Source organism: Miniopterus natalensis, chromosome 2, assembly GCF_054644295.1.
Source record: "Miniopterus natalensis isolate mMinNat1 chromosome 2, mMinNat1.hap1, whole genome shotgun sequence".
In the NCBI taxonomy this organism is placed as follows: domain Eukaryota; kingdom Metazoa; phylum Chordata; class Mammalia; order Chiroptera; family Miniopteridae; genus Miniopterus; species Miniopterus natalensis.
The window spans coordinates 131,514,239-131,541,436 of NC_142082.1; the positions used below are offsets into that span (position 1 = coordinate 131,514,239).

Below are 27,198 nucleotides of genomic sequence, written 5' to 3' on the forward strand. Positions count from 1 at the left end.
ACGATACCTTTCTTGTTATAGTGTTTTCCTATGAGCACTTAGGTCAGCATCAGGATACATGAAGCTAAAAGAGGTTTGAGAGCCTCTTTGAGAGCCGTCATGGCTTTATGAAGAACCTTTGATTCTTAACTCAGAGGATCCTGCAATTATTGTGCTTATTAGATTAAGCCTATACCATAAACCCAGACCTTCAAAGGTGGAAAAGAAATACTGGATTTTCTCCATTCCTCCCAATGGGTAATGCAATTCTTTGCTCTCTTTCTCCATGTCTACCCAAAGAAAGAGTGCCCGAGTGAAGGCCTTGTAAGTTGTCCCATTTTGCTGTTTAAGTGATATCTCCCCCATTTCTGGAAGGAACAATCCCAATATTCAGCCAAGTCTTTCAGAAGGAAGTTAAATGGCCTCCAGCACTCCTCTCTTGGTAAAAATTGTGTGTCTTTTATACTTCTACATGAAAAGAAAATTTTGCATGCAAACCAGGCCAGCAAGATTTTTCAGCAATTTAATTTAGAAGTGAATTATTCCCCTGAATAGACCCATTCTTTGTTTGAATACAAGGCAATCTTTCATGTGTTTCCCAAATAAGCACCCTCCTTGCCTCTACCTGAATTTCCACTAGTGTCACTTAATGAAACAAAATGTCCTTTTCCCTAATAGAGGTTGCATGCTCTCCAATATGCCACCTCCCTATTACAGTTCCTGCTCTGACTTCCTTTTATCTAAGTAATAAATCTACAATTTGTGAAACTTGTTCCGAAACTTTAAGGCTGGCTCTCTGTTCTCTTTGGCATGGAAGTTAGGTTGTCTTTGACCCCAAATAATTTTTTCCAGTGGAGAGGTTTGGGACTAAGAATATTATATTATAAATAAAGTAAAAACAGAGAGTCCTGTCTAGAAGTTAAAATATGACATTACAAATCTATTGCTTATTTCATCAGCCATTTTCTATGACTTTGAGGGAAATATTTAAATTTTTAAGTTAAATGAGGAATATATTTTATCTCTGCCTCATGTTGATGATTATCTATAGAAATATTTATATGGTATTGGTGGTTTTGGTAGATCTCTCTTTATAATGACTAAGTGAAACTGAAAGAAATCAGTGTCAAGATCAGAGACAAAGGGTTGGTCAATTTCTAAGTGGTTTTCAAGTTGGAATTTTTAATACGGCAATGAAAACAATACATGAGCAAACCCCCTACTTTTAAAAATGTGCCAAGTATAAAGAAAATTACATATTTCAGAGATTATAGAAACACTATCATCTTCTACAAGAAAGACAAACAAACAAACAAAGTTGACTCTGGCAACTGCTTTTTGCTGATAAGATCCAAGTAAGAAACTGTTAGAGCCAGTTCTTGACCTGAGATACACTCTTAGAACAGCAGTAGAAAAACCATGATGTTTACTGATTCTCAAAGAAATCCAAGGGAAACCTTAAGACCTCTGTAAAGTGAAATTTGTTGTTGACAAGATCAGAGTACTGGCTGTCCAGAGAAGTCCATAGCCTCAGTGCATCATGTTGAGCAGTCATGCCAACACTAATTATAAACTCTCTGATACTGAATATAGCGGATTCTGTACTTCCCAGCCTACTTAACATGGCCATACTCAAAAGCTGCAACAGGAGACCAAATGCTATATGGCAGCGATTTTCAACCGGTGTGCCATGGCGTACTGGTGCACTGCAAGAATTTTTAAAACATGCAATACCTGACTATTTGTCAGGGGCACCGACCTCTTTTCCCTTAGATTGTTAAATAGAAATGACAACAGCCAACACAACAATAGCTGTCTGGTGTGAATGAATCAAAATTATACCTATTTTTGTCAGATCAGCAAAAAATACAATTTTTGGTGTGCCATAGAATTTTAGTGATTAGTTTATGTGTGCCCTGAGATGGAAAAGGTTGAAAATCGCTGCTCTCTGGAGTGGTTTCTGGACTCTGAGCGAAATTCTCTCAGTTCCACATTCTGTGAACATCATCAAAAGTTTTTGGAATAGACATTCAGAAGCTACTTTAACAATGAGTGAGTATTGTTTTCTTGAAGCACACTTTCAAGGAGACATTCAAGAATTTTAAATGAAATTGTTACATGAGCACAGCCACACTAAATAGAAGTCCAAGAAGAATAGTTTATCTGTGATCAGAGAATTATGCAAATATCACCAGGCACTTGGAACTGAACAGTTCATGATTAATGTTTGTTTTTTAAATAAACGTATTTATTTCACTATAAAAGGTATAAAAATTTGAAAAAGAAAAGGGAAAAAAAACAGTTATCAGACCTACACAATCATTGTTTTAATCTTTGCCTAATCTTTCATCCCTTTTCTTAGTAATACATAAAATGATTTTTAAAACTTAGTATATAATGGAATACTACTCAGCCGTAAGAAAAGATGGAATACTGCCATTTGCGACAGGGTGGATACATCTTGAGAATGTTATGCTCCGCGAAATAAGTCAGATGGCAAAGGACAAGAATCATGATTTCACTCATCTGTGGGATAGAAAACAGAAAGCAACGAACAAACAAAACAAAACAACCTCAAAGACACAGACAACAATATAAAGGTTACCAGAGGGTGAGGGGGACGGGGGCAGGGGTTGAAGAGAGTAAAGGGGGGTCCAATATATGGGGACAAAAGGAGACTAGACTTTGGGTGGTGAGCACACAATGCAATATGCAGGTGATGTATTACAGAATCGTACACTTGAAACTTATATAATCTTATTAATGACTGTCACCCCAATACATTTAATTTTTAAAACTTATTGAAATTATATTAGTTCTTATAAATGTAATTTTAAGTATACCACCCATATAAACATAGATCTAATTTATAATGTGATAAAGCTAGAGGACATAATTGTGGAGCAGCAAATGATAACTTATTAGAGGGTATTGGAAGCACTATAGCCAAAATAATGCTTTATTTTCAAAGTGTTTGCACTCTATCTATGTAATGTTTTTCCATTGTTATATGCACTGTTAATACAAATCTTTAGAATAAGTCTTGGCACATGGTATGTATACATGGATGGTTGTTATTACTGTACTTGGTAATATAAATAATCCAAAGTTATTAATTACAAGTGCATCCAGCACTCAATCTGTTCCTAATATCAGCTAAACTATGTTTTGGAACAAAATCTTAAATGATAAATATTATCAGTAAAGTGTAAAGGGAAGTGTAGCTGGGAGAAGTCATTTAAAATACCAGGATTCATGAAGCACTAAATAGTAGTCCATTTTTAATAGCCATTCATTTTCCTTCAGGGACAGAAATGATGTTTTGTTTTTTTGCTTTTGAAGGAATTCATTCCAAATTGAATTACCCTTCCTGACAACACTCTTTCATCAGACTTCTTCCAGTCTTCTGCCTTCCCTTAGGGTAGGAACTGACTGGCTTATTTTAATCTCTTTCTAGGCCTTAATTCTCAGAGCCCTCCTAGTGAAGAAACGTAAAAAATTAATTCATGAAACTCTTACCCTCCTAGGGAACCCTTCAGAGTGGTCTTCTGGAACCAGGGCCACAACTCAGAGATGGGGCTGCAGTGAGAATTTGGTCAATGAAAGTGCTCCGTTTGGCCCCGTGAAACCAGCAAGTGTTTCCACCTCAGTGCCAGTGTAGACAGTGTCCCTACAGCAACCGAGATCACCCCTTTGCGTTGTCATTCTCATATGATGTCCTTAAAGCGTAACACATTTGATGCTGTCACTTAAAGCAGAGAGCTGTGTGAATGTCTATGTATCTCTTAATATTATCTGTGTTGGAAAATAAATTTTATCCCGCACACAAGAAAGGCAATATTTTTTTAATCTCTTTCTAGGCCAAGTTTACGTAATTGATTTCACCTACTAATCCATCCAAATTCCGGTTATCTCTACAGATAACTGCAGAATCAGTCGACTTATCTAACTCTCATTTTACCACCTGCCCTCTATATTGATTGTTCTGTATTCCTAAGTAAGAACACATTGTTCCCATTCCAAACTCTCTTAATAACCCAGTTGAGAATCAGTTAAAAATCAAAGATAAAGCTCTACAGTGAGATTATGCATCACTGCTTCCAATATTTCATGGTCGTTCAAGTAGCAGGAACCTTTTTTTTAAAACTAGATTTAGTGGGAAAATGAAAATGTTTACAATGTAATGTTTTATGGCTTGTTGTTTTATGGTGGTGAATTTTGCATTTTTAGGCTTTCCTCTCCATAATTAAGTTGAGACCTTATACCTCTGAAAGGGACTGGCGCTGAAAAATATTAACAGCAAGCTCATTACATTTTGGACTTTAATATCTTCTTTTGCCAATAGATTTCTACTTTAATTATTCCTCATTACAGCTTTCCAAATTCTGATCAAAAGACTCACTGCAGATTTGAAAAGAATTAAAGAATTGCCCAAGAAGCTGAGATGAATTTTTCTAAGGGCTACTTGATTGTTTTGACACCACTTCTTTCCTTAAGAGCATTTTTTCAGTCCTTTAAGAAACAACTAACTAATATTGTTTAAGCTAAGAGTCTACCTTGTGGATATTTTGGATAAATGTTATTAATGTTTTTAAAAGATGACTTCTCTTCAAACAGAGAGTCTCATTCTAGAGCTCTGAGACCCAGAAGGGTGAATGCAACATCTCAGCCAGCCTGTGCTCAAAGTTCTCGGAGTGAAGTGTCTCTCCCATCGTGATGATGAGGTGAGGGGCGCCTTCTCGCCCCCTAAGGCTTCCACGATGCTGACTGTCGATGCCTTTTGTTGCAGGCAGAATACTTCTATGAATTCCTGTCCTTGCGCTCTCTGGATAAAGGCATCATGGCAGATCCAACCGTCAACGTCCCTCTGCTGGGAACAGTGCCTCACAAGGCCTCAGGTGGGTGGTCTTTGCCTCAGAGGAAGGCTTTGCCCTTAAAATGGAATGATGATGGGAATAATATTTAAGATCCAGATGTCACCCATTAGAGCGATATGGAATATTTTCCTGAGAGATGGCTTGATTTTAGGGCAGCTCAGTTGTTATGTCTTATGGGCAAAAAATTAGGATGGGAGTGAAGACATGGCAGTTTTAGAAATTCCTAAAAAGCTCTAGGTAGCCCCAGTTCATATAATTCCAAATGTAAAAAAAGAAAGAAAGTGGCCAGGTGACATATATCTGGCCAGTGATTGTGGATTAAGGAAGGGCACAGAAATATGGCAAAGGTGCAGGTAAGTGATTGGGAGCCAGTGGGGTAAGTGAGCATTGCACAGCAGTCCCCTCCTTATCTGCTGTTTCACTTTCTGTGGTTTCAGCTACCCTTGGACAACGGTGGTCCAAAAATGTTAAATGGAAAATTCCAGAAATAAACCATTTTAAATCGTGCGCTGCCCTGAGTGGTGCGATGCAATCTCACGCTGCGCCCTCTGTCTAGCCCGGGATGTGAATCACCCCTTTGTCCAGCATAGCCACGCTGTATACGCCACCCACCGTGGATATCAGATTGCCTGTCACAGTGCGTGTGCTCAAGTCACTCTTATTTTACTCAATACGGGCCCCGAAGCACAAGCGTGGTGATGCTGGCAGTTCAGAAATGCCAGCGAGAAGCCATAACGTGCTTCCTTTAAGTGAAAAGATGAGCACAGTACAGTAAGTTATTTTGACAGAGAAACTACATTTACATAACTATTATTACAGTATATTGTAATAATTGTTCTATTGTATTATATTTATTGTTAACCTCTTACTGGGGCTAACTTAAAAATTAAATTTTATCATAGGTATGTATGCATATGGAAAACAGTAGATATAGGGTTTGGTACTATCTGTGGTTTCAGATCCCCGGGGGGTCTTGGAACATATCCCGCACAGATAAGGGCAGGCTGCTGGATTAAGTAAGAATTTCCCTTATGAAAAAATGGAAGAAAGGGGTTTGGCCTCTCAGATCTAATCATTCTTCTTTGCTAAGAAAATAATAATAGTATGTGATATTTCGTTAGAGTTTTTAGTTTACAAAGCACCCATTCATGCATTATCTAATTGATTTCTGGGAGGCAGTCAAGGCCAGAATCACAGCTCCATTTTACAAATTAGAAAATTAAGGCTTATGAAGTTTAACTGACTTTCTCAGAGTCATATATTACTAATAAGCAGTGGAGCTGAGACTAGGGCCCAGGTTTTATGACTTTTAGAAAAATACAGGTCACTTATGTTAACATGTTCAAATATTTCCATCTAGTCTTTTTTCTATGAACATGTATTTTTTTATAATTGTGGTAAAATTATGTATTTGGTTTTGCATCATGACTTTTTTTGCGTTTAACATTTTAACATAAGCATTTTCCTGTGTCATAGATTTTTCCAAAAATTGTTTTTAATGCCCTTATAATGTTCCATTGTATGAACATACCATAATTAATGTACTCATTCCTTTATTATATGTTCCTTAGATTGTTTTCAGGGTTTGAACCTAGAAATAGCACAATACCCATCCTTTTTACGTAAGAGATGGTTACTGGGCAGGAGGTCTGTTTCTTTATTCACCACAGCTGCCAACACAGGGCCCAGCACAGCGCAGGCATTCAGAAAGTACTTGTTGATTAATGTGTATGTCAAAATCTTGGTGCTCATCTCATTATTTTGGTAAAATAGATTCTTAAAAGTAGAATTATTGTGTCAAAGGATGTGAACTGTGCACTTTTTAAAAGGCTCTTAGAACAAATTGTCAAAATGCAATTGCTTTCCACAAAGCTTGCACCCATTTGTACCCTGGCTGGCAGTGTGGGGGAGTGCCTGGCTCACTGAATGCAGCCTCATCAACGTGGGTTATTAATCATGTTAACTATTTTGCTGACATAAAAAGTGAAAAGTAGTTTCTCAGTGTTCTTTTAGTTTGACTTTTTAAAATTCCTATTGAGGGAGGACATTTTCTTTTATTTACTAGACAATGTAAAATGCCTGTGTACCACGCTCATTTTTATATTGAAATAATAGTGCTCTTATTGATTTGCAAAGCCCTCTATATGTTAAGTATGTTTACCCTTTAATGCAATGCTTTGCTTTTTTATTGAATTTATTGGGGTGACATTGGTTAATAAAATTATATAGGTTTCAGGAGTACAGTTCTATAGTACATCATCTGTGTATTGTATTGTGTGGTCACCACCTCAAATCATGTCTCCTTCCATCACCATTTACCCCCTTTACCCTCTTCTACCTTCCCCACTCCCCTTTCCCTCTGGTAATCACCATACTATTGTCTGTCTAGGAGTTTTGTTTTAGTTTTGCTTAATCCCTTCACCTTTCTCACCCAGCCCTGCAACTCCCTTCCCCTCTGACACCTGTCATTCTATCCTCTATCTATGAGTCTGTTTCCATTTTGTTTGTTAGTTTAGTTTGTTCATTAGATTCCACATATGAGTGAGATCATATGGTGTTTGTCTTTCTCTGACTGGCTTATTTCACTTAGTATAATGCTCTCCAGGTCCATCCATGCTGTCACAAAAGGTAAGATTTCTTCCTTTTTTGGCCGAGTAGTATCCCATTGTGTAAATGTACCACAGCTTTTTTATTTATGATGAACATGGGCTGCTTCCAAATCTTGGCTATCATAAATAACACAGCAATGAACACAGGGGTACATACATGCTTTCAAATTAGTGCAGTTCTTGTCAATTTATTATTTATATTTCTTTGAGGGAGGTGGAATTTGCAGGGGCTTAAAAATATTTTTTATTACTTTTAGGCTTGTAAATTAATTCCTATTCTAAAGAGTAGCTAAGTGATAACTTACACATGCTTCTAGTGTTTTATAAAAATTTATTTTGGCAATAGTATGAGGTAAGGCTCTAACCTTAATTATTTTTCTGAGTCATTAACTTTACCAGTATGAGAGGTTGGATCGATTCAAGATATGTACTTTATTTCATATTAACTTTCTTTATACATAGCGGTTGTTTTAGAGTGTACTGTTTGTTCTAACACTGTAATATTTGTAATTTTATAATATTTTTTTAAATGATAACATAACCTCTTTAAAAAAATTAGTCTTGCCCGGTCGGGCGTGGCTCAGCGGTTGAGCATCGGCCTAGGATCCAGGCGATCGGGGTTCGGTTCCCAGTCAGGGCACATGCCCGGGTTGCGGGCTCGATCAGTGACTCTCTCATCATTGATGTTTCTGTCTCTGTCTCTGTCTCTCCTTTCCTCTTTAATATATCAATAAAGATATATTTTTTTAAAAAATTAGTCTTATTCTTCTAGACCAGGGATGGGGAACCTTTTTTCTGCCAAAGGCCATTTGGATATTTATAACATCATTAGTGAGCCATACAAAATTATCGACTTAAAAATTAGCCTACTATATTTGGTCAAACATTTAATTAACTCACCCCTAAAGTGATGGCTGGAACTGCTTCTCTTTAGTGAGGCCTTGTCAAGGCCAGACCAAATGATTTCCTGGGCCATGTGTCGCCCACAGGCCACACGTTCTAGAGGAATGTTAGAATAATTGTCATGTGTCAAGTGAGGATCTCATTAGGCACTAACATAAATCTATGAAATTATCAGGAAATCAGGCACCCTTAGAAAGTCCATTTTCAGTTTACAGTTACTTACTTCTTCCAATGGCTCAGTATTGCCACTTTCCAGCATAAGAGTTGGGGACTGAATGAGCACAGACCTTTCCTAATTTCCTGGCATAAGTGCTAGTGTGGATGTAGAATGGAAGAGTGAATTTGAGTTTCTCTTGGGTCATCCCAGTGCTGCAGGTATGACTAGCAGCCCTCCCAGAGGATCTGCTTCCAATCCACATGGGCTTGAGATTCTAAGGAGCCCATATGAATGAATGAGGCCTGAGGTTCTGGAGATTCATTAGCCTGTGATTTGTAGCCTCAAGGATATGGATATCCCATCCCAGAGATAGGGCTATCCTATCCCAGAGACAGGGACATCCCATCCCATCCCATCCCATCCCATCCCATCCCATCCCACCCCACCCCACCCCACCCCACCCCACCCCACCCCATCCCATCCCATCCCATCCCATCCCATCCCATCCCATCCCATCCCATCCCATCCCATCCCATCCCGAGACATAGATATTCCAGTTCTACTCAGATGCCATTGCTTGGGATTTACTACATGACAGAGACAAGAAAGACACTCTGGACACCAAATTCTTAGAATATGGCCATGTCACATGTCCCATGCCATGTTCCTTTTTAGTCAGAGATAATTTTCTATAAAATTTTTCTTGATCAAATATTTTGCTCTTTTTTTTTTTTTTTTTAATCTTCACCTGAGGATATGCTTTTATTGATCTGACGGGGAGGGTGAGAAATACATGGATCGGTCACCTCCCTCACTCGCCCTGACTGGGAATCAAACCCACTGCCTGGGTACGTGCCCTGACTGGAAACTGAACCCGCAGCCTTTCGGTGTATGGGATGATTCTCCAACCAAGTGAACCACCAGTGAGGGCTTAATAGAAACTGTCCATAATAAAATAAGTACATAACATGTCTCTTAATTGCTATTTCTAGTTTTGATATTTTCCCTTTGTCTTTTTCTGATTATTAAAAGAATACAAGCTCATTGTAGCCCATTAAAATGCACAATTAAATTAATTACCCAGTTACAGCTGCTCAACTTCCAATAAGTCTTGAATTTTTGAATTTCTAATTTAATGCTTGCCAGCTTTATTCACTTACTGTGTGTAGTTAAAAAAGCTTACTGAAATTCTACTTCTTAGGATATTGAACCAATAAGAGTTTGAACATATGATGTGAGATTATTTTAATAGATCATGTTTAGATATAACATCATGTTCTAATAATTTAGAATCTTTATAAGTAATAAAATTTAGAGGGGAAAATGGGTGATGCTTTGGGCAAGGAGACTTGAAAAAGAACAAGCCTTCCAGTACCAGGTGACTTGTGTAGGCGCACTCACACACACACACACACACACACTTTGCATGTACAACTCCTCCCCCACACAATAGGTTTTGGAGGCAGATGTAGGATTTCTTTGCAAAAAATGCAGGTGCAAGAAGTTTATGGGAATTGTAGCCCATTGCAGGGCGGGCATTCATTAGCCTCATTAGCTCGGTCCCCACAGTGGGAGCAGCGGAGGGTACCTGGAATTATTAAAAAGTAACCAAATCAGTGTGTCTTTGCTCCTAAGGATTCAGGTAGTGTTCATTATTCTACGGGCCTGTTTTATCCCCCCGAGCTGCTAAGCTGTTCTTTCATCCCACAGACTCCTTCTACGCCTAAACATTGAAAAAGCAAACTCTTGATCTTTAACAGTTGCGAAGGGCCTGCCTCCTGGCATCTGAAGAGAACAAACACAGGAAATACAAACTGCAGGGTGGTTCCGTAAAGTGACTGAGCTGGGTAACAGAAAACACAGTTTCCATAAAGCCCAGGCTTTGCCTCTTCGAACACTCCGTCTCTGTCATACCGTGAAAGCGACAGAGCGGTGGTGTGTCTCCATCGAGACTTTCAGGAATCCAGTGTCTAGAAACTTTTAAATAGGCGCTAGGGCTGGAAGGGCCACCTTCTTGGTGACCCAGCCCTCGCCAGAAAGTGAGGCCCAGGGCGGGTGCGCAGGTTTGTGAGAGAATGAGGGGCCGCCGGCTCGGCTTGGGGCGCTGATGACTCTGCGTGGGGTGATTCTAATCACGGGGCAGCGTGTAATCCGCGGGGTGCAGAATGAGCTCTCTCCCCCCTGCCCCCCTTTCCCTTGAGAGGCCAGAGGCTCGGGCGACCGGGGCCTGAGGCTGTGCGAGCACCGTGCCCATCTCGGTGGGAAGAGGTATTTAGTTAGAATACGCTGTTGTTTACTTCTGTGGGAGAGTTCGTTTACATGCAATCAGTTGCACATCAGCGTGTGCTCCAGTGCCATGTGAGTTGTGTTCAATCTGCTTTAGTTTTTCTGAGTTGTTTTAATTTACCTCGGTTTCGATTATACAGCCTAGACCACACTGGATTTTACAGCATCTGGCCCAGTTTCATCTAGCTTTTGGTAAAAGTGGCTCTCCACGCATGTGCTTGTTGCAAAAGCACAACGTAACTTTCGCATTTCTATTATTCCTTGGAAGTAGAGAGACTACGCTTTTTCTGCTTTCAGTGTCTCTTTTTCTTTGTACACGTGTTTTTCAGAGTGCACATTGTTAATATTTTATACTCTGTATCTCCCGCTGTCTACGGTGAGTTTTTGTCTCTTTCTGTGTATGCGTGTGAGTGTGCATGTGTATATGTGCAAGTGCGTGCCTGTGTGTTAAAGGTATATGGGTGTGTCTCCCATAAGGTATATCTTTGTGTATGTCAGTGCTTAGGTTGTGACAGACAAATACTAGATGCTGAGATTACAAAAACAAATAAGGCGTGGTCCTTGCCTTTGAAGATGTTATGTCTAGCAAAGGATGCAGAACCATAATTAAATCATATATTGTAATGCAATCATTGAGAGAGGTGTCTGTGACATATATAAGTGAAATGACATAGCCAGAGGGGGTGTTGGGAAAGGCTACAGAGAGCAAGTGTGGTCTGATTTGCATTTTGATAGGTGAGTGGAAGGACACTGGACAGAAAGAAGGGGAAAGAACACCCACACTCAGGGTGGGTGTACAGAGTCGGGGCGCTCTGGGCGTGTGCCACATTTTGGGAGCTGAAAGCAATCAAGTCTGGGTAGAGCACAGGTTTCACAAAAGTCACTTACTGAAATGAGGCTAACATATACACCACTCACAGAAATTAACTCAAAATGGACTAAAGACTTAAATGTACAGCCTGAAACCATGAACCTCCTAGAAGAAAACAGGAATAAAGCTCCTCGACATCAGTCTTGGCAGTGACTTTTTGGATATGACTCCTAAAGCACAAGCAACAAAATAAAAAATAAATGAGTGGGACTACATCAAACTAAAAAGCTTCTGCACAGCAAAAGAAACCGTCCTCAAAGTGAAAAGAAAACCTATGGAGTGGGAATAAATATTTGCAAACCATATATCTGATAAGGGGTTAATATCCAAAATATATAAAGAGCTCATACAACTCAATAGCAAAAAGAAAGTAATTTTAAAGTGGGTTAAGAACCTGAGTAGACGTTTCTCCAAAGAAGATATATGAAAGGCCAACAGGTACATGAGAAGATGCTCAACATCACTAGTTATTAGGTAAATGCAAATTAAAACCACAATGAGCTATCACCTCATGCCTGTTAGAATGGCTACCATCAAAAGACAGGAGGTAATAAATGCTGGTGTGGGTGTGGGGAAAAGGGCTCATCTCTACACTGTTGGTAGGAATGTAAATTGGTACAGCTACTATGGAAAACAGTATGGAGGTTCCTCAAAAAATTAAAAATAGAACTACCATATGATCCAGCAATTTGACTTCTAGGAATATATCCAAAGGAAATGAAAACACTAACTCAAAAAATATCTACACCCGCAGCATTATTTACCATCGCCAAGCCACAGAAACAACCTAACTATCCATCAATGAATGGAGACTTTTCTAGATGTTTAAATGATTAAAATATTTTACTATCACAAAATGTCTTCAAAATAAATCACTGAAACATAAGTACCAAAATGAGCAGGGGTTTTTATTTGGCTTCTTTACTAAAGTGCTTAGAACAGTGACTGGCACATAGTAATCACTCAGTAAATATTCATTGAATGGATGAACCCTTTGAACTTAGAGGGAAAAACTCATCTTGGGAAAACCCTAAAGAAAGTTACTTACGGTGTGTTTCCCCCCTTGAGGTTTCTATTGGATTTTGCATCCTGGTTTTTCTCCCCTGGGATTGTTCAGGGCCATATTTTTTATACCCCAGGCCAGGAACCCTCTGTGCATCTCTCACGTTGACTGACTGACTTAGAGGCCGTGTTAGCAAGTCCCACGCTTTCCCCGAGCTCTCCAACCCTCTAGACGCGGCCCCGGATGACTGGAGCACGTGAACATGCAGTCGGACCTTAACCCGATTCGTAAATGGTTTGCTTTTAGCACATCTCAAAATATGGATGAAATAGTAACTGTTCTTAACAGTGCTGATAAACAGAAACTGAGCATTTACCTACAAACATCTCTTTCCTACCAGGATTCTGAAAGCTAAAATAAAACTTAAGAGCCTTTTTAAAAGAGTTAGGAGGGCTGCCAAGTGGAGGCTGAATAAGGTCCAGGAAGAAGATACACCTGGAACGTAACAGTTTGGAGGATGACATGTGGTGAGGAAGATTCTGAAAGTTCTATCTTTAAGTATCCTTTCAGGTTCTCCCATCTTTTTATACCTTGGGGCAATTATTGGCCTCCCATCCATGCAAAAGATTCATGAGAACAGGCTTGACTTTGGGTGGTAGGCACACAATGCAAAATACAGATGATATATCATAGAATTATACACTTGAAAACTGTATAATTTTATTAACCAATGTCACCCCAATAAATTCAATTAATAATAATCATCAAGCAAACCAAAAAAAGACTCATGAGAAAGATAAATAAACTTTTATAATTGAACAAAGTGAAAATTATAAAAGAGTTAACAATGGAAAGAAATTATTTGTCAGTTCCTTTGCTTCCCTCTGAAGTAGAAATCCCTACGATGAATTTTTGTGTTTTCTAAGTTGGCATTTTCATATATAAGATTTCATTAAGCCAAGGCTTTCAACGGGGACAATTTTACTTTGAAACTTCAGTCACCACTTTGACTTTCTCTCTCTTTTGATTTCTGTTAAAATACCTATATATCCTTCTCATCATGTCGAATTGATTATTTGCAGTGCTAACATTTTAAGGTTCAGGAGAACTGGAAATCCATGTTATTTTGAGGCCAGCACAGTAATGAACACTGACAATGCCAAAACCTCGAGAGGAGTGTTTGATTGCCAAAGCACATTAAGAAGATTGTATGAAGCTTGTGTGCAGTGCCTTATGGAAAAGAGCAGACCAATTTCCAGCTCATTTTTTCTTATAAACCTAGGGGAAAGGTTTATGAAAACCCTAAAGGAAAAGGACTTTTCTTGGCTTGGTATAATTTTCCCAGACTTGGCAGTAATTATTACCTGCCATACAGAAACAAAATGAAGCAAAATTTCATGTGAATACCTATTAGCAATATTTTTTCCTATTTCTAAGGAAGAACTAAAGTCTAGTGGATCAGCTGGGTCAGTCCCAGTAGATATGTTATGACAATCAAGTAGATTTTAGAAATTTACATAATCAGTCTCTCAGCCAATGACTTGAGCCAATTCCCACCTGGTGACATGGTTATTCCGCAATTGGTGGCCGCCTTGCCCTCTAGGTATAGTAACATTGCTGGTTCCTAAGTCAATGTATGCACACCCCAAGTGATCACTAGACTCACAAAACAGAAGTGGCCTCCTCTTTAGGAACTTAAACCGTGAGATATAAGGCTATCGTGAGATTATTTTATCACACCAAACTGTCTTCTTAATTCCCCAAGATATGGACACTTCCTAATAGTAACAAATAGCCTGAGGAAATAATAACTTTGTTAACTCAGTCCAATGACTGGAGTCTAGTCTGAGTTATAGAATATTTCCGAAGAAGGTATTTTGTCACTTTCAAGCACACAGAATAAAAATAAACGAGCTCATAGGGCTTTATTTAATAGATTCTGAAATGTTGATATTTAACTGTGTTTTGGATTATATGGAGGCTGGTGAAGATGCCCACAACGTTTCTTCCCCTGATTAATTAATCTATGCTACCTATTTGTACCTTTAATTTTCAGAGAAAATCTTTCCAGGATAGTACAAGCCAGACTACAAACAAAATATCCCCAGTTCCGTGCTAGTAGGGTAATCCATTCTTTCTCCATCCAGCATCATGTCCAATTCTGTGGAGAACGCCCAGATGATCGCAATACACTCCCTACTCCAGTGGAGATACAAGGATGTCAGATAATGAAATGTGAACATTGCTGCTTTGTTCTTGGTCTGCCTTACCAAGATGTCTGTAAAACCAGAATGGACCGGGTAAACTGTTTCTCAATACTTTCTTTTTCTTTAGTTGTTCAAGTTGGCTTCCCTTGCCTTGGGAAACAAGACGGAGTGGCAGCATTTGAAGTGAATGTGATCGTAATGAATTCTGAGGGCAACACCATCCTACAGACGCCTCAGAATGCGATCTTCTTTAAAACGTGTCAACAAGGTAACTGCCAACGGTGACTCAAGAGAAAGCTCATAAGGCCTCCAGGTGTGATCTGGGTAAAAATCATAGGTAGGTAGGTAGGTAGGTAGGTACGCAGGTAGATAAGTTTTTGTATAATCACACCAGTGGGAGGAGAGGGTGATACACACGGGCCAGTGACAGCACTAAGGCAGACTTTCTTTGCTTTGCCCATTCTCAATTGTAGGAGCTCTGATACCTCCTTCAGAATTCCCTGTCTCCTGCCTCTCTCCTTCGCCTTGCCCAGCGGGGTCTTTGGGAGTCCCCAGGGGTATCTTACCTATGGTCATGGATTTCCCCCTTTTCTTGTTCTGGATCCTCAGGCATAGCAAGGTTGGCAGTCATACCAGCAACTGCCACCTGCCAGAGCAACACTCCCTCCCCCTGTCCAGGGCTTGGTGCTGCTGACCTCTGGCGGCCAGGGTGCCACCATCACGCTGGCGATCTCTGCCCGGCAGAGGCCCTCGCCACCACGCCCCGGATGCCCACCTCAGCGTGAAGGCCTGGCTCCTTTCCCGTCCTCACACAAGCTTTTCCAGCACAGAATTTATCTCTGGAAGCTTTCAGTGCTGTGAAGATGTACCAAGGGGTCATTCCGCCCTCTTAAAGTGAATTATGGAGGGCGCGTCGTTGATCCTGTTTCAGCGTGACTTTAAGGGGGCACAGCAGGTTAACAGGTGGGAATGAAGGCGCAATAAGGCTTGCTTTGCCTCCTTCCACGAGCCCCATACTGTTGGAAGTGAGACTGAGAGACACAAAATCTTACTTTGAAGACTTAGTGAAATACAAGTGGGATAGAGAGAAAGCGGTAGAAGCGTCGGTGTTGGATAAATGAGGGTCATTGGTGCACCAGGGGAAAACGGCCACTACCTCGTCACGCTCGCGGTAATTTGCCCAACATGATCTCAAAGGTGTCCATTTAATCCTGTTTCTCTTTGGTGAAGCCGAATGCCCAGGAGGGTGCCGAAATGGAGGGTTTTGTAACGAAAGACGCGTCTGTGAGTGTCCTGACGGGTTCTACGGGCCTCACTGTGAGAAAGGTAAAGGTGACGTCCCCTGCTTGCGCCCCGGTGAAATGCATGTCACGCAGGAGCCCCACATGAGTTTTTAACACATCCCCTGAAATTATTTTTCTGGTCACATTATAAGGATTGGTGAAATCTTTAAAAAGCCACAGAAGAGCTATTGGAAAGTATTTCTTCTAGGAGTGGTTTTCTGTTCAATCCAAATATGCGGTGACAGGGTCAGAGAACTTTGGCACAATGTCTACATTCTTTGTGGCAACTCCCCCCACCAAATATTAACTATTATATATACTATGCTTCGACATAATCTTATAAAAGTTTTGAGGTTTCTTCCCCTCTACTTAAATTGCATTTAAAAGCTAGTATTATGATTGATTTGAAAGTTTCTACTCCAATTAAAAGAAGTTTAGTCAGGGGAAAAAGGGGACATCTGTAATATTTTCAACAATAAAGATAAATTAAAAGAAAAAAAAAGTAGGTTAGCCTGGCTGGCGTGGCTCAGAGGTTGAGCACTGACCTAGGATCCAGGAGATTGTGGTTCAATTCCCAGTCAGGGCACATGCCCGGGTTGCGGGCTCAATCCCTGGTAAGGGGCGTGCAGGAGGCAGCCGACCAATGACTCTCTCATCATTGATGTTTCTATCTCTCTCTCTCCCTCTCCTTTTCTCTCTCTGAAATCAATAAAGATTTTTTAAAGTAGTTTAATTCACGATTGAGTCTATACCTAAGTTATAAAGTTGCTATAAGGCAAAAAAAAAAACAAAACAATGAATATAATTTGTGTAGTGAGCACATCCGGTTAAGTGAAATCACTATTAAGGAAGTTATATGAAAAAAAAAGATAAACAAGAAAATGTGTATTAACCCCAAGATACTTAAATACTAAGAGCTTATTTGACCAAAATAATCAAAATACTTTTCATCTTTTTTTTTCTTTTTCAAATATATCTTTATTGACTTCAGAGAGAGGAAGGGAGAGGGAGAGAGAGAGAGAAACATCAATGATGAGAGAGTCATTGATCGAGCCCACAACCCGGGCATGTGCCCTGACCGGGTATCGAACCCTGATCGCCTGGATCCTAGGTCGACGCTCAACTGCTGAGCCACGCCCGGCTGGGCAATATTTTTCATCTTTAAGAAATAAGGATTTTTTTTGTTTGCATCTATTTTGGAATTAGAAGATCAAGGAAATAGGGCAGGAAAAATTATTTACAGTCCTAATACCATTATCTTAGTTGAAATAATGATTCTGAGCAAATTTTGATCACCATTCAGATGGAACAGTTCCAAAATTCTCTTCCATGAAATTGGTTAAAAAATAATATGAGAAAAAAGTCTGACTTACAGCACAAAAATAATTTTTAATATGGAGAACTTGTATCCCTTAAGAGTGACAATTTTTTAGTCAACCACAAAGCTTGAAAATGTAGACCTGTTATATTATTGACATTTCTAAAGTGCTCCTGCCGCAAACCCTCTGTGGCCTTAATCAGAGCTCTCTCTCTCCCTACCAGCGCTTTGCACACCGCGATGTATGAATGGCGGGCTTTGTGTTACTCCTGGTTTCTGCATCTGCCCACCTGGATTCTATGGAGTCAACTGTGATAAAGGTAACAGGTTTGTTTGTTTTTTTAAGAACAAGGTTCTTTTTACTTTTTAAATGTTTGATAAAAGATATGTATTTAATATATCGTCACTCTTCATAACAGCACTGTAAATAGGGTGTATCACTTTGCTGGCCACTGTAGTAACTTTAACCCCACCTTTTAGTGGAGCTTAACAAAGTAGAAGTTTATTTTCACTCACAGAATGCTCCTGTGCAGGAATTACCTACCTGGTCAGTGGGCAGGGCAACTTTGCTCCATGTAGTGACTTAGGGACCCAGGGACCTTCCATCTGTGGTCCTGCATAGAATTTTGGAGCTCTTTGGATCCATCCAATAAGCAGAGAAAGAGAGATTGGAGCAAGCACTGCTTAAAAACAAAACAAAGACACACACACACACACACAAAAACCTGGCTCAGAAGTGACCCACAAAACTTCCACACTTATTCCATAGGTAGGAATTAACCCATGTCTACTTGGAAGCAGGCAGGAAAAATGCTGTCCCTGGCTGGACAGCTGTCTTCCACTGACAACTTTATGGAAGGGGAGCCTGGATTTTTGTGAGCAACTAGGTGTCCTTGCCACATGAGTTTTGGTAGGTCCTAATCAGCTTTATGGGTGAACTTCTAAGACAGAAATGAAACAACATGCTCCAGATTGCCTGACCTAGAAGTTCACTGTCCCCCAATTCAAAGCCCTGTTTACAGATCACATCCCTGAGACACCGGGTTCCTCCTTCCTGTAATGCAGCATCACAGCCAGATTCTACTCTTAGAAAGTGGATTCAGACTTGGCCCTAAACTATTATTGAATGATTCATACTCTTTACAAGATACCTCTCTATTTTGCCCAGTTCACATCTTTTACGGAAAAAAAATAAGTAATATCCTGCAGAGTGTGTGCATTTAATGAAATTGTCCTTGTGCCAAAAGTGGTAGTTGCATGAGTAGAGCACTATTTAAAATTTTTTTTAAAAAAATATTTTATTGATTTCAGAGAGAGGAAGGGAGAGGGAGAGAGAGATAGAAACATCAATGATGAGTCATTGATCCACTGCCTCCTGCACGCCCCCTGCTGGGGATCGAGCCCGCAGCCCGGGCACGTGCCCTGACAGGGAATCGAGCTGAGATCTCCCGGATCATAGGTCCATACTTAACTGCTAAGCCACCCTGGCCGGGCAGAGCACTATTTTTTAAAAGAAATATATGCTTGAAATAAAATAAGTGTTATTTTTGCGAGATGTCTCTTTAGTGACAATGCATTTAGCACCAGTTAAGACTGGAATGAGCAGCTTTAAAGAAAGAAAGGGGAGCTAAAGGAAAGAGCCCGTAGCATGAGTTGCAGAATAATAATTTCAGTTGCCTGCTATTTTGTGGTGCAAGTACTTCATACAATTATCTGATTTTATTCTCAACAACCTTTGAGAAATGTAAACTTTTATGCATCACGTTCTCAGATAAATGAGGCCATAGAACTTGAGTAGCTTGGTCCACATTCACATCTGCCCTGTGCCCTGACGCCCAGGCTGCCTGTTTCAGGTCCTGGTTCCTCCGTGAGTCACTCCGGATCTGGGCAAATACCTTGACGTGGGTCCTGCTTTTCACATTTCTAAATGGAAATTAACCATTGAACCCTGGTCCCCATACCCCACTGCTACCTGAGACAATACGTAAGACCCTCTCTACCTTTTATTTTTAAATGATCTTTAAAAGTAGAGCATTGGGTCAAAGACAATTTTTAAAATTTAGATTTATAAAAAGTAAGCACCAGCGACACTGATAATAATTAACAGCCAGTGGGTAAAATTCTCCGTTGTGAATCTTTTTTGTACTTGTCTAAATTTCACAGTCAGCATCTCTGCCATTTCAGAATTGGGCATTTCTTGAAGCAGAATTAAGTTTATGTTATATCAAAACGATTAGGAAGTAAAGCAAATCCTTCAGAGATCTGGATAAAGAACTCAGGTATTAGCAGGTTTAACGAGAACATTTGCGAGGCCGCTTACGTGGATGTGGCTGTTCCTGGCGTAGGTTGCACAGTGGAGGGTCAGCGGCATTGTTTTCCTGTTGATGTGGGTTCACAAATGCTACCTGATCCCTGTTGAAGGAAAATATCTATCTGCATTCCAGTATGTTTTACATTTGGCAATATTTTACCTTTCAGATGAAAATTTTTTCTCCTTGTTAGATGCCAAATTATTTTTAAAATTCTTTTAGAAAGTCTGTTGAAATTTCATTTGATCTTACTGGAGACCTGGGAACATTTAAAAACAATTTTTTTTACTACCTTAACAAAAAATGCTTTTATTGTCCAGGAGGGTGTATAGAGCTTCTGAAAAATGGTTTAATTGCTGGCATGGAGCTAGACCTTAGCTCTACATACTGAAAGAAACATTAAAGATTAACTTTTGTTGGCTCTTGGGACATCAGGCACAAACTTCAGGAACTGAGTCGATAAGCATTGGCCTAGCAGACCCTCAGTGCCTGTGAAAGATACTTAATGTCTGTAGCTCATTTTTCTGGTCAAGAATGATCGCACAGAAGAAACGTAGATGACTTTGGTCTGGATGGTAAAATATTATACAAATACTAAGAGTGTGGCCAGATTCTATAACCAGCTTTGTCATATTTCATAACTTTCAAATAAGCTCCCAGGTTCATTGCATTCTACAGGTTAATAAGGGGTAGTGCCCAGAGGGCTGCGGCCAAGTGGGCACTGGTCCTGGGTGTTTTCACATCTTATTATCCCGAAGAGAAACGGGGACAAGTGGGGAGACAGGACACACTCACAGATACAACTGTCCAGTCCTAACAATACTAGCACCAAGTAGCAAAGTTAGGAAACTCAAAGAGCCTGTTCTCTTAAACCCAAATTCTAAATCCTAAATCCTATACCCAATGCTGCTGTTCCCCCCTCTACATCAGGAGGCTTTTGCCAAGATGAGTACATCATTGTCTTAAGCTGGGAGATACTTAGGATTTTTTTTTTTTTAAAGCTTTCTCACTTAAGAAGCATGATATTCATAGAACATTCTAGTTGGACTTCTTTTCCACAAAGAAAAGCACACACACATAACCTTTGGATTTCCTTTCTGATTTTCTTACTGGAAGCTTACTTCAGCTTTTGTTCATCTATAGCCAACTTTGGCCCGTTTTATATAGGACAAGAACAAATAGGCCATATACCTGGAATTGCTGAGAATCTGAGAATCCAAGCTTTAATTTTAGTCTCCTTTATAAAATGAGCCGACTTGTCTATTTTTAGGTCCCCCATCCCCATTTCTGTCCTCTCTCATTTTAGGTGCCAATAAGTAGTCAAATTCCAGAAGTTGACACCAAGAGAGAGGGTTTAGTGTGAATCACACACCGTCGACTTTTACCTGGTGACCCAGTGACTTGCGCTCCCACAATAACATACCCAAGCTTTCAGCCCTCTGGCGCATGCTCTTGCCCCTTCCCTGCCTATGGGGTCTCACGAGGGTCGGCAGGATGTCTTTCCCTGAGTCCAGGCATCCCTTCTTCCAAACATCATAAAAGTCCATTTAAAAAAAAAAAAAAATTTCTTTTACATAAGATGGATCTCTGTTCTTCTTTTGAAAAAAAGTTGCTTTCTCCTTTGCCGGATCCTAATACTTAGGACTTCTCTTCTTTTTACCCATTTTGACTTTGAAAGTTTTCCCCATTTCCCTCTTCCTTTAGCTTAAAAAATTGGGGTGGGGGGTATGTTTCCATGCAGCATTATGTGAAGTAGGACCTTCCTTCCCTTTAGACATTGTATTTCCCGGTTTCACGATTGCAAACAGCTTTTAAGGCGAATCTGGCTTAAGAATAAAAGTGAGGAGCTTTACAAAGCGTCCACTGAGTGTCACCTTAACTGGAGGGGAGGCGACATGAATTGGGTTTGGGTGGGGTGCAAACAAATTCCTTCAAAGGGTTATGCTTTATCTTTTAAAATCATGCAAAATGTCTATTGTATCCATATAGCTTCATGTTTGTTTTATATAAAAATGATGTTTTAATTTCTAAAAAAAAAAAAAAAAATGGGGGGTTTATAGTGATTTTCTTCTTTTAAGGGCATAGAAATTTCTAAGAAATTTTTAAAAATAATTTTTTATACACCATGCCTCTTTACACTAAGACGAAACCCCTCTGGGAGGGTACTATGTAACGTGTATGGTATCCTATTATGTTGTTGGAGTCTGCAAATGTCAGGCAGTTGGTTCCAATCCCTGTATTTATAAAGAGACTTACTTTACTGCATAAGTAAATGGGCGAGAAGCAGATGCTTCCAAAGTACCACCTAACTGTAAGTGAAGTTTTTTCTTTTTTTTAGATTTAACCCACTGTCTAATGCAATACCCTGTTATTTATTCTAACAGCAAACTGCTCGACTACCTGCTTTAATGGAGGGACCTGCTTCTATCCTGGAAAGTGCATTTGCCCTCCAGGACTAGAGGGGGAACAGTGTGAAATAAGTGAGTATTGACCTTCTGCATTCTCTTTGATTTTTAGGGACCTTAGAAACTCCATCTAACCCCTTCATTTTATCAATGAGCAATCTGAAGCCCAGGGACAATGGTCGCTTGTCCAAGGCCTCAGGCCAGTGGTTTCTTTCCACGGGACTCAGCCCCTGTTCATTTGGCTAAAGGTGGGATGGAGGGACATAGCTCAGCTCAGAGGACTCGGAGCTCACGCCCTCCGACCCTGCATGTGGGTTATTCAGCGCGCTGCGTCCCGCTTGGTGACTTTGGGCCCTTCTCCTTGTTCCGAGCCATGGTTTCGGCCCGGAGCTGTAGACCAGAGCTTTGGGGCGGCTGGAATGTGCTCACTCCCTGCACTCAGCTTTCCCTCCGCTGCTCGCTGCACATTCCAAACTAGGCCGAGCCGAGCAACCCACCTAAGAAAAAATGACAGACCCAAGGAGAAGGGAAAAGGGGCGCACGGCCGCAGAGAAGAACAAATGATAGCACACAGCGACGTGAACGAACCGCACCAGTGTTAGGTCAAGTCCAAGGAGCCAGACCCAAAAACGCGCATGCGCATGATTCCGCCTTTGGGAAGGTCAAGGACAGGCAGAAACCAGAACAGCGGTTGGGGGCACAAAGGAACTTGATGGGCTGCCAAAAATGCTCTATATCTTGATTGATGAAGCGTCACGGGAGTGTTTTATTTATGTAAAAAACAGTTGAGCTGTTCAACTTAAGATTGGGGCATGGTACGCCTTCACCACATGTTTGTCCTGCTCCAATACAGAAAAGTGAAAATTTACAGGTGGAATGTGGTAGATATCATTGTTTTGGGAATCCGGACATCAAACTGCTCGTCCTGGCTTTGCCACCATGTGGCCCTCAGCAAATCACTGAAGTGCTCTGCTAAAGGCAGAACTGAGCCAGCCGGTCGGGGCGCTTCGTGATCCAGAGGCAGGAGCGCCGCTCGCTCAGGGAGGCGCTGCGGGCCCTGCGCCTGCCTTCCGGAGGGCCCGGAACATGGCATTTTCATTTCCAGCCGCGTTATATCTGTAAAACACCACTGTGTCTGGTACAGCCATAGTTTCTGAAGTTGTGGGTTCAAAATTGAATAATACCGACTTCCTATTTTAACTTTCAACCTCTAATTTATTTGTGGGTTTTTGTACTTTAATGAGTACTAGATGAAGTAACCATTTTTTATAGAGTTCAAATGAAATACCTCTGAAGTTTCCATAGGACATGTAATTAATTGTCAGGATGTGGTTTCTGTTCTTATTAGTTACCCAGACCTGATAAAGGTATCTGCGAACTCACTCCCCTCAATTTTCTCCCTGTGCTTACTCTCAGATTGTGCGTAGTTAGTTGGTTCATGTTTATGAATCTTTGTTTATGGGCTCATTCCTCTTCATGTAAGTGTGCCCTTTCATGCCCTTAGGTTTACAGCCTTTCCATTGGCAGAGACAGTGTTTTCTTTTTCTGTGTGGTTTTTTTCCTGACTGCACCAAAAATGTGGGCCTTTGAAAGCTCCGGATTATCCCTATCACACGTCATACTCAAATCCTTTTAGGAAATTTTCTGCTTCCATTACAGGAGCCACATTACCAGAAAAAGATGGGAATGGGTCTCGGGTAGAAAAGTACCTCTGGTGTAATAGACACAAAAAGTTGAATTATGTTGTGGTTTTTTTTAATGACAACCTGTGCTTTTATAGGATACATCAGAAAATAAAGGAGAAATTTTAAAAGCAGACAAAAGAAATAACTTCCAACTATAATAACTGCTTTACAGTCTTTGTAATACTTTGAATTCTGGAATATTCTCTCATAGTTGGACCAACGATGAAACAGTTCCTTGAGCTATGTAAAGCTCATTATTTTATGTACTCTTATTTTTAAATTGAGATATAATTCACATACCATAAATTTACTATTATAAAGTATGCGATCCAGTATATTTTCATGCAGCACTTTTATGTGATACCAAAACATGTCATTACCCCCAAAAGAGACCCTGTACCTATTAGGAGTCAGTCCTTATTTCCTCTTTTTTAAGATCCTGAAAACCACTAATCTACTTTCTTGTTCTTTAGATTTTCCTATTCTGTCTCTAGACTTTCCTATTCCTATTCCTATAAATAGAATCATATAACATAGAGCCATTTTTGTCCAACTGCTTTCACTTAGCATGATCTTTTCAAGGTTCGTGCATGTGGTAGCATTTATCATTGCTTCCTTTTAATTGCTGGATAATATTCCATTGTATGGCTATACCAACCTCATTTTGTTTACCCATGCATCAGTTGGTGGACATTTGGTTGTTTCCACTTTGGGGCTATTATGAATAATGCTGCTATGAACATTTGTGTACAAATTTTTGTGTGAACATGTTTTCAGGTCTCTTGGGTCTACACCTAGGAGTGGACCTGCCAAACCATATGTTAACTCTGTATTTAAGTTTTTGAAGAACTGATAAACTATTTTCCAAAGAGGCCGTAGCATTTTACATTCCCACCAGTAATGTACAAGGGTCCCAGTTTCTCCACAGCCTTGCCAATCCTTGTTACTTATTGTCCTCTCTTAATGAAAATATGTATTTTGATGTCATTTATATTTTCAGTTTTTCTGGCCTCTATTAGGATTGATATCTTCTCAAACTTCATTCTGACTTGATTATGATACACTTGTGGATTAACCAATAAGACTGTGATTAGATGTGTTGGGATATAATATACATTTATTGTTATTTAAGGTTTATAGATTTCCCTAAAATTTTTTAATGAACCTTCAATTAACAAGACCACACAAATTATTTATACTGTATGGTAAATGGGTTTTTCAAATAACTGAATGGGTTCTTAGTATTATAAAAGTTCTCTGTAAAAAATTTAGAATATTGAATGAAACAATTACAAATCACCCATAACCCTAAGACCCAGAGGTGATGGTTGTTGGTACTGATGGTAAACCTTTTAAATCCTTTTCTACGTGAAGATGAGTAGCGAACTGAAGGTATCCCACAATCCAGTGGGTGGAGAAAGTTTAATGTCTTTATTTTGTCAATATCTTATCTCATTGTTCTCACTGGACTCATCCACCAATTATAATAATAATGCTAATTGTTTAAACTTAGTCAAATCTGTCTTCCAGCAATTCTTGGCCTCTTTTAGGCCATCTCTCAAGTTGACTCAGTTTCCCACTGTCTAATGGATAGAATTTGGTTATAAAATATTTTCAGGAAAAGGAAGTCAATATTAAAGATACTTATGAGACTCTGAATTTTTAAAACAATCCATCTTCATGAGATTTTGGCTTTGGGAAGTTTGTTCCAGGAATGGCCTTCTACTGGTTGCCTGCAGTCATATTTCTGTTGCGTGACAACCAGGAGAGAATGTTCTCCTTCCAGGCAACAGTGAACCTAAGGGGGCTCACTTCCCTCTTGCCAAGAAAACATAAAGAGCCATGAAGCCGATGAAAAAGTTCTCTCCACCAGTCATTCTCTGTGTTGTCCTTGGTGACGAAGTTTACTTCTCATAGAACATGGGGAAATTTGGGCTCACCAAGTATTTCACAATAAGTACCCTGTCTTTTCTGCCCTATAATTATTGTCCCACATCTTGCTTACTTGAAAAACCTCAGTGCATTGCAGAACACTGAGAATGGGATATGATTCAATTTTGTGTTTATGATGGAGTCAGATTTTTTTTTAATGCAAATAGAAATTCAGAGGTAAGTACTCCTTTTCTTTAGGTAAGGGTTGGGATCTTGACCACATAGTAAATGCTATTCTTTGTATCCAAACCTAGCAAAAAGGACCCTTTTGGATTTTTAATGGTCAACAAAAAGGCGGTATTCTATTATTAAGGTTGTTTTAATAATTAAGGTTGTTCCTGTTTCTGGAACACCCCATGCATCAGGAAAACCTAAAGGTCTCATGGCATTCTACCTTTTTGAGAGTCTCTAACATCTCAATATTAAGTCTATATTATCTCCACCAACCAAATACTGCTTAATTTGATTTATATACAAAGAAAGTCCATTTGGATAAATAAAAGGAAAAATAATGTGTATTTTTAGCAAAATGATTTTCATAATGGAATTCATTTCATGTTTGTCAAGCATAGTGCTTGCCTGCTTGCCGGTAAAATATATAATAGTTCACTTCTCTCAAAGCTTCATTTGACCATAAAAAGAAGAGCTTAAGGAATGAAAGGTGCTTTGCTTTAGGATAAAGATTTCATTTCTTCTCCTTATGCATTGGGCCCTTGTGATGAGTATTCTGCTAACGTGGAAAAGACAAAGAACAACAATAACAAAACCAAAAAATCCAAACTCCTCCGCTACCCAATCTATTGGCTGTTTGTTCTCTTTGCGGCACCATTGTGCCAGCTACAGGATGTGGTTTCAGCTCTGGGTGGACAAACCTTTCTCTTCTACTTCTTCAAAAATATCAGCCTTCGGGTGGCAAATTCTAGATTGCAGAGGGAGAGTAAATAGCTTCTGGAATAAGAAGAAAATTATTAGTTTTTACATCTAAGGCCCCATTCCAGCTTTAAAATCCTGTGATTCAAAGATCTGTGGAAACATTAGCAATACTCATGTGGCTATTACTAGGATCTGAGACATTTCAGAAAAATGCATAGGTGTGGTATTAGGCCCATTTTGTGCCCCACCTGACACCCTTCTCAGCCAGCCTTTCACTCCAGCCACCGCTACAATTGGGGGGCACGGGTTTAGCCTGACTGAACCTCCACTTAGCTGCTCCGCACTTCCCTTGCTTTCCACTAAGAGACTCCTGAGTCCTAAGAAAGCACAGCCTGTGCTCGCACTGTTGCAGAATGGAAGCACAGGAGGTCATCCCATGGGGCGACCCTTGGCCAGTGGCAGGCAGGTGCTGGTGCGTAAGTGCTGCCCCTCCCTTCCCTG

The 27,198-nt window shown here is 40.0% G+C and overlaps 1 protein-coding gene across 1 annotated transcript in view; it reads left to right on the forward strand.

Annotated features, from left to right (window-relative positions):
• The window catches only part of WIF1 (Wnt inhibitory factor 1), a 68,149-nt gene that overhangs the window by 35,523 nt on the left and 5,428 nt on the right, over positions 1 to 27,198 (forward strand). The window contains exons 3-7 of the mRNA XM_016199700.2: positions 4,769 to 4,877; positions 15,020 to 15,160; positions 16,123 to 16,218; positions 17,718 to 17,813; positions 22,187 to 22,282. Of these exons, the coding sequence (XP_016055186.1) occupies positions 4,769 to 4,877; positions 15,020 to 15,160; positions 16,123 to 16,218; positions 17,718 to 17,813; positions 22,187 to 22,282 (538 nt within the window). The remainder of the gene's footprint in view (positions 1 to 4,768; positions 4,878 to 15,019; positions 15,161 to 16,122; positions 16,219 to 17,717; positions 17,814 to 22,186; positions 22,283 to 27,198) is intronic.